Genomic DNA, 8,223 nt, shown 5'->3' with positions numbered 1-8,223 from the left:
TCATCCAAACACAAACGATCCGAATATATGGGATGTCTTCGGTATTTGCATTGGCGCCTGTTGTGTGGTGATGCCTTCACAAACAGCACGTGAATGCCCCATAAACACATTGATGACGACCTACCATATTAAATGGTCGTTTTTACTTTTAAACTGCTCCCTCTGCTGGACACACAGTGTAACAGTTGGGAAGGTTGGATTAATTATACCTCGTTGAGCAAGTTGGTGAAAAAGGCAAAACGATCTCATTAGCTTATTTTTCTGTCAGCTGCACAATAGCTAAAACAAATCGGAATTGAAAGGTGAAGCCATTTCATAAATGTATCAAGATTATTTTAATACTGTTCTTAAAATTAGTCTAATATCTTTCCAGGATATATTTGAAGAAAAAGTATATTTTTAAACATTTGACAAAATGTTGCATTATTTAGGTTTTATCACTGGTTTGTTCCTGAAATTATGACATAGCTTCAAACCCGGAAGTTTGGCAAAGGATCAATTCAATGTTATTTTAGCATCCCGACTAGTTTAGATCAACTGTGTGGGCTTAACTAATATTTATGCAAAAATATTCATACCCTTGTAATAATAAAATTTGCATTAACCAAAAATCCTGCTTGTGAAAGGATATGAAACACTCAACAGAATAAACAATGTAAAAAAAATGTTATTTACAATTTAATGATAAGACATGTCAAGAATTACTTATACCTTCCACAATAATTGACATTACAGCAATCAAATCCTCTTAATTGCTGCTTTTTTGCTAGTTTCCACTGGTATTTTCAAGTTTTATAGTTTGTGAGCTCCAAGTCTTTAAGGTTGGAAGGCCTCCTTGCCATCACCCTAATCTTTCGCTCCCTCCATCAATCACTCAGATCAGGCCTATATCTGGGCCAGTCCAAACTGGTAATATCACTTTCTGTTAGAAGAAACATGTCAGCAAAATTAGAATTTCTTCAAACTTACATCTATCTGAGGTATGGATAATTTTGTGCTTAATTGTTTTTAATTTAAAAGTCTCACCAATACAAGTTGCATTTTTTCAAAGAAAAGAAAACAAGTTTGAAAATATACTTTAATACATCATATGCTGTATTCATAAACTCAAAGCTGGTAGGAACACGGTATGAAGGGTTCAGTCCCACACCATCACAACAAATTCTCATCTGACTAAAAACCGGATTAAGACTTTTACACAGTACCTGGTTTCCCCATCAACAGTGGATAAACCATGCACATATATCATGAAGCTGAACATAATTTACACAAACTCCTTGAACAATCTACACAAAAATTTAATTGATTAGAAAAAGATATCTGACTTAATAAAGAAGCATTTGAACCACTATTCTCTACGCCTAAAGCAGTTTGGGGAAAGCTCGGAAGCATGTAGACCCTGCGTGATGAAATACGTTGATGCCCCCTTGGTAGTCAACATAAACGGTGACATGCAAACACAACGTGCCTCACTAGACTAGTCAACTTTTTATGGGGACAGACGAGGTTACTTGATAAATAACCTCAGCAGGCTTTTCAGGTCCACTCTCAACAATGAAACAGTCATCGTCAGACTCCCCTCCTGCGCCTCCATTGACAGGGGCCGATACTTTCCCTTTATCCAAACTGACAGCCATGTGTTGGGGCTTCTTTGTGCTGCCAGATGAAATTCCCAGTGTTCTCTCACCATTTATTTGAGGGGAGCTTGGTGTTACCTTTACAATTTTGTAATCTCGTTTGCCACCCATCATGTGCTTCGCCATGAACTCCTGGGCCTTCACACACTTGTGCCTCTGAAGCCGCTGGGCGCTTTCAAACGGAAGATGGCAGACCCGACAGGTGAAGCTATTTTGGGTGCTTTGCGATGCAGAGTCCTCGGGTGTCTTCTGTACCGCAGCGGGACTGGCACGACTCCTCTGACTGCCTGGAGAGAATGCACCAATGTTTGGACTCTTTGCTGTCATGGAAACTCCAGAGTAAGGTTTAGATGCAGTAGGATTCTGGCTCTTTAACTGCAAAGGTGCAGTGATGTGTGGTACTCGATTGGTGTTATTGATGTATGTTCGGACATTCAGATTTTTCTTTGTGGCTGTGGCATGAGCTGGCCGACTCCCCTTTCCAGCTGCACTTGGATTTTGGTTTTCCAGCTGCTGCGAAGGAGTGACTTGAGGTGGACGGGAAGGCTGATTCTTTTTAACCCTGGGTCCACTTCGGGGCTTGTAACTCAATGGTTTTGCGGTGATGAGCCGGTATTTGCTCTGGTTGTTGGAGTTGCAAACGTGAAAACGAGGCACTAACTTTTTGCTCGACAGCAGCAACCCGCATCCTATGCAGCCAGAGACTTTATCTGCAACATGTGAGCTGTGGTGAGAGATTAGGGCAACCTTTGACACGAACCCCTGTTCACATTTACCACAAGTATATGGCTTTGTCTTTATGAAGTTTTGCATTGTTTGAATTAGTACAACAGGCTGATAGAGCGTCCAAAGATCTACAGTTGGCGCACCAACTTCTGCAAAGATGTTCTGCGCAGCTGGAACTGGGGAGACAGCATTTGAAAGCAACCCAGGGACTTGTGGAACCTGCGCCGGTTGTATGGGAACACATGACGTGATACCTGAAGTATTGGGTACTTGTAGTTTGGAAATTGATGGTGGGTTGCCCTCATTAGGTGCCTTCCAGACAACCTCACCCTCCTCCAACCTTTTTAGCTTTTCCTCTTCTTCTTTGTACTTCTCAATCCTACGCTTCCTTATAGTTTTATGATCAAGCACTTGATGTCCAGGTTCGTGGGTGGTGCTGTGCTCCAGCATGTCTTTGTACTCGGTAAACTCCGTTCCACAGGAGCAGATGAAACTTGCCAGGGGACACAAGTGTTCCTCCAAGCATTTCTGATTTGCAAATATCTGTTCGCAGCTGAAGCAGAAGTGGCCTGAGTTTGTCAGGTCTATGGGATTGCTATCTTCAAGGATGCTCTGCAGAACTTTTCTTTTGCGCTCCATGATCAGGCTGGGCATAAGTGTGTGATCACTGCTGATGTGGAGTCTTTAGGAACTTTCCTGTTAAGTGAAATAAATGATTAACGCATGTCAAAAAGAATATATAGCTTAGACTGCATCTCTTTGCTTTTCACAATACACTAATAATAAAAGGTATTTGCCCCTTAAAAATGTGTACTTTTTTAAAAAATATATTTGTCACAAATGCTTCAAAGAAATGAACTTTAAAAAGTAAATACTAAAAACTTTGTCAAAAGGTCATCCACAACATAATCAGATTTCAGTCTAACTGCGCCACTTCAAACCTTCATTTTGGGTATTTTATGTGCCGGGTAATTTCCATCAGGGTTTTCTGCTAGAAAGCATAGGTCATGGTTTCATCAATTACCACAAGTTCTCCAGGTCCAAATCCAGCAAAGCAACAACTGACCACTACACTACCACCACTATGTGACAGTCAGTATGTTCTTTATTTGAAATGCTTAGGTGGATTGATGCCAGCTGTAATGGGATGCGCACCTTCCAATAAGTTCCCCTTTTCATTTGTCAGTTCACAGAATATTTCCACTACAGTCGTGGGGATCTTGTTTTTTTTCCAGTGTGAGACAGGCCATTATTTTCCCGAGTCTCTCTCCCTCTCGAATCACGAACACAGATCTTAGCTAAGGCAAGTGATGCCTACAGTGTTTTAGATGTTTTTCTGGGTTTATGACTTCCTGAATGAGTCACTAATGAGTTCTTGGAATAGTTTTGGTTGGTCAGACACCCTTCGGAGGGTTAACTTTTCACCATTTATAGATAATTGCCCTTTCTGTGGTTTGCTGGAGTCCTAAAGCCTAAGAAATCGTGTTCCAATCCCGTTGAGACATCAATGACTGATTCTCATTAGTTCTTGAATTTCTTTAAGATGTTTATGATGGCGAATTTATTCAGGCTACTTCATTTTGACAATAATAATAAAAAAAGTTTTGTTTGTCCAAATGAGTTCATAAAAATGTTCCATCTTTAATTTCATGTATCACAGTCCTCACCACTATATCAGTTTACAACTCACTGTAATTACTGTTCTGTCTTTCCTGATCCTCTTGTTGCTGAAATAACTGATATCAAGCCGGTATGGGCCAACACAACAGGTAATGATAATTGTAGTTTCTGTATATGTTGTTGTTTATGTTGAACGGCATGCTTACGACAAAATCATCAGTAAATTGTAAATTCGAATTTATTTAAAAATTAGATTTCATCAGACTTAGACAAAAAATGAATACTAAAAAAGGCGCCTACTACTACTAATGTGGTTTAGTTTGTGTTATTTGGAAAACATTTTTCAGTTTAGTCCAGGTTAGTATGGGTCAGCTACTACATTATGGCATACTTTGTTTGGGCCTATATGTACTGTTCGCTGTAGTTTTCAAAAGTCAGAAGGAAATCCATGTCTGAAAAATGATTTTTTTTTTTAGGTTATCAAGCCTTAGGCCCTCTTCTTGAAATCTGTCAAATTTGGTTTATAATACATATGTAAGCTTACACTGACTTTCTCTTCTGCTCTCGGTGGGGTCAGACGCCTTTCCACTCTCTTCTTGATCCACCCCCATTTTTTGCCCTGCTTCAGCTTTTTGTCTGTTTTTCTTAGAGCCTCTGTTCGCATATCCACCTAATTTGTTCATTATGGATTTGGTCAGCTGGTCTCTCAACGCAATCGATCACATTTTCCTGACGGGAAGACAGGGTATAGGGGAACCCTCTTGTTCAGACGGGACGTTTTTCTCCGGATACGCAATGGATTCCTGGCAGCAGTGGAAGATTGTGTGCCTGACAACAATGTCAGTCGAGGACGTGGAAGATTTGTACATAATTGGATTTCTGATAACAGGATTTCTGCTTTTTGGAGTTGGCAGTTACCTGGCTTATTGAAAGATTTGTAAAACATCAACAGCTGTTCAAAGCACTCCAAAGCTGCCTGGATGTTTGAAGGGATCTTTAGAGCTCTCAGCACTCAGACTGATATGTTAAGAGAGCAGAATTGCAAGCTGGATGCGATCCTTGAACAGAATCGCAGGCTGGCTGTGTTTCCCGGACTCAAAGGTGATATGATTTAATCTTGGAGAAAGTTATTTGCTCAGGATCTACTGAAAGTACCAGAAATTTGGCTATTTGGATTTGAAATTGAAAATGCCAGTAAGACTTTGAAGGCAGGCGGAAAATCATAGCCGGCCTGAACCAAAACATTTATTGTTTGTCTAATTCAGGCGCCCCGATACGGCCTTCACAGGCTTCTTATCAAAACATTTCTCCTGGATGTTCTGTAAATACGACACTCTGCTCCAGCAACCCCCCTCATCTGTGAACTGAACTGTATGGCCATTTGATAAAACTTCCATCTCTTCTTCAAGGACAATGGCACCTTCGTCAGTGTTGACAGTCTAATTCTTTGCATGATCATACTTAAATATTGGCACCCTCACGAGTCCACCATGCCCCAGCAAAATCTTTGCTTGTGTGTGTTGCTTTCCCATGCTCCTTATTTTTACCTAAATGTGGATTTCATTTCTTTTCCTTTTCATAGATTTTTAGATTTACCAGTGAAAGGAAAATACTAGTCTCTTAAAAATTTGAACAAAAGCTGTTTTTACACAGTTGACTCAGCTTCCTTAGTTAGAACTCAGTGATTGCTTAGTTAAATTTCAATGGATGCAAATGACTGTTATTAATTTTTTGATTTCTCAGAAGTATTCATAGATTTTTAGATTTCTTAGAAGGATTGTAGTATCATTTGATTTGTTTTTCTGTGTCTGTATCTGTTTATTTTCTTTGTGATTGTATTGTAATTGTATGTACAGCGCTTTGAGTGTCTCGTTACTGAAAAGCGCTATATAAATAAACTTACCTTACCTATGGCATTTATAACTAGTTCATTTGCTGTTGCTGTAACTACCTGCAGGACTATTAAAGAGTCCAAAATACAATAAGTAGATATGTTTCCAAAATACAATAAGTAGATATGTTTAAATCAACAACAATGGGTTGTCGAATATGCTACTGGCTTTGCTCTGCCCCATAAAAAAAACAGCTTGTTATAAATGTTTGCAAGTTTACAGTTTGGAGAACATCCAAGGATAGCATACTCAGAAATTCATTTGGTGTCTGATTTTGGTTCCCCAGATATCTGTTAATGACATAAAGGGGGCCTACTGTTAAAATTATGGTCTGATAAACCAGTGTTTTACCTGATATAAGAAGATTTTCCTGAATCAACTATATAGTTTGGTTTTAATGTTTCAATTACCTATATACCAAGGAACAACTTATTTGATAAGCGAACACATGCTTTTCTAGCCTATGTAAGGTCTGTATTCAGTCAAAAAAAATGTAAATTACTTTTATTTTCATTTTATGAGCTCACTATATATTTCTTTTGTTCATCGCAGAATGTTCTCTTAAACCGTATAAATGACTTCACTAATAAATGTGACCTTTGGGCTGAATTAAAAAAAAAAAAAAACTACTGGAAGTAAATTTAGGGGAATTTATTTTGCTAAAAAGACAGAACATCAATAAAATATCAGTTGTGCATTTAATGGGAATATGTCATTTGTTTTTTTAAATTGAAACTCAGATTTTTTTTTCTTCAATTCTGTAAGTTTGGGTCCACAAGTTTTTACTGGTTTCAAATTAAAGTGAGCATAAATGCCCCCATAATCGTAGCTTTTAAAAACACAGTAAATGTCATTTTTAACCTACACACATGATCTCAGTTCAGTTAATACTTCTTTTAGCATAAAAATATTTTAGAGGGCGAAGAGGTAGTAAGGTGGTTAAGTCATAAAGAAACAAGGACTAAGTTGATTTAATGCCAAGACTGTAGCTGTCAACCAGGAGCAGAGTTTTCAATAAAACCTTGTTGGAATAGAAATGGTTGATTTATTTTCCAGAAGCTGGTCAGTCTGTTCACTATCTGGGGTCTGTGTGCAATGAATCAACCTATTATTTGTGGATTTGTCACAAGTTATATTGTTATCATCTTATTCACTAATATAATCGCATGTCTTCTTAAACTCCTCCAACTTTTTTGGGAAAACTACAAAAAGCCACTGAACTGTTACTTATTTCCTGTTTTCTAATGCAAAACGCTGTTCTAGACCACTGCTGAAAAAAATAACATGGAGCAGATCTTTGATTTCTGGGGAACCAGATATTAGGAAAAACCTGTCCTTGATTTTAATATGTCACATCATACCCTTTACCGCATTATGTTTTTCTACATAAACATTAACAATTACTCCAGCTGAAACATTTGCTTTTTTCCAAGTTTGGCATTTAAATCAATATTTAAAAACTGAAAATCAAGATGCTAAATTCATTCTTGGGAAAACTGGAAAATCGTCATTTTTAATATCCGTTTCTTACGTATTTTCCTCCTTACAAAAATGCACAGATGTGTATATTAGACATTAAACAATGATTAATTTCAGAATATGAATTTGGCTCCTTTATCAAATATAACGTTTTAAATAACCTAAAAAGGTTATACAACTCCTAATCGTCAAATAATTAACAAGTCGTTCAAATAATTACACTACACTAAACAGGCTGCAACCTGTAAAATATATATACCATTAGAACCCTGCAGCAGTTTCCTAAATATAATTCACTATAGCAATGAGTGGGAAGAAAATGCAGTAACATTAAACACGTTTTACCGACTCACCGCCTTACTTTGTTAAACGCGGGCTTGCCTTGCTATCAGTCTGCCATGCTAACATTAGCATCAAACAGATCACGGATGTTGCTGCCGCCTTACCTTTGGGTTAAAGTGAATCAGAAAGGTGTCATATCTTTGGAGGGAAACAGTAAAAAAGCTCGCCCGCTGCTGTTTCAGGAAACAATAAAAACTTGGCCCACTTGCTGGCGGTAGACACGAACAGGTAGCACTTAGTTAGCCCTCCAAATCAATCCGAATAACAAGAGAGAACATGGGGGGGGCGGGGGGGGGGGTGTTTTTTTCTTCTCCAACAAGAGACCCGGGTTTTCTTGGGTACACCGCCCCCTACCGGTTGAATAACTAATGCCCATCAAACTACAGTAAAGCATATTTTGATCAAATAAAATGGAAACTAAGCGGTAATACTTGAAGTGTAAAACAGAAACAATAAATAAAAAGCATTGGGCAAATTTGATGAGGTGACATTCAGTAGATTTGGCCACAGTCCCCCACAAGGTAAAG

The 8,223-nt window shown here is 38.3% G+C and overlaps 1 protein-coding gene across 1 annotated transcript; it reads right to left on the bottom strand.

The window, feature by feature from the left end:
* Positions 1-1,064: 1,064 nt before the first annotated feature.
* Positions 1,065-7,980, bottom strand: LOC124864616. The gene is made up of 2 exons (XM_047359468.1): positions 7,801-7,980; positions 1,065-3,059 (listed from the first exon to the last, which is right to left on the bottom strand). The coding sequence occupies exon 2, from the start codon at positions 3,015-3,017 to the stop codon at positions 1,482-1,484; it is 1,536 nt and encodes a 511-aa protein (XP_047215424.1). The 5' UTR covers positions 3,018-3,059; positions 7,801-7,980; the 3' UTR covers positions 1,065-1,481.
* Positions 7,981-8,223: the final 243 nt, after the last annotated feature.

Source organism: Girardinichthys multiradiatus, chromosome 3 (genome assembly GCF_021462225.1).
Source record: "Girardinichthys multiradiatus isolate DD_20200921_A chromosome 3, DD_fGirMul_XY1, whole genome shotgun sequence".
NCBI classification, from domain to species: Eukaryota; Metazoa; Chordata; class Actinopteri; order Cyprinodontiformes; family Goodeidae; genus Girardinichthys; species Girardinichthys multiradiatus.
This window is presented reverse-complemented; position numbering and strand designations above follow the sequence as displayed.

Coding starts and splice junctions, on each gene's coding strand:
- LOC124864616 (XM_047359468.1), bottom strand. CDS start 3,017: ATGCCCAGCCTGATCATGGAGCGCAAAAGAAAAGTTCTGCAGAGCATC.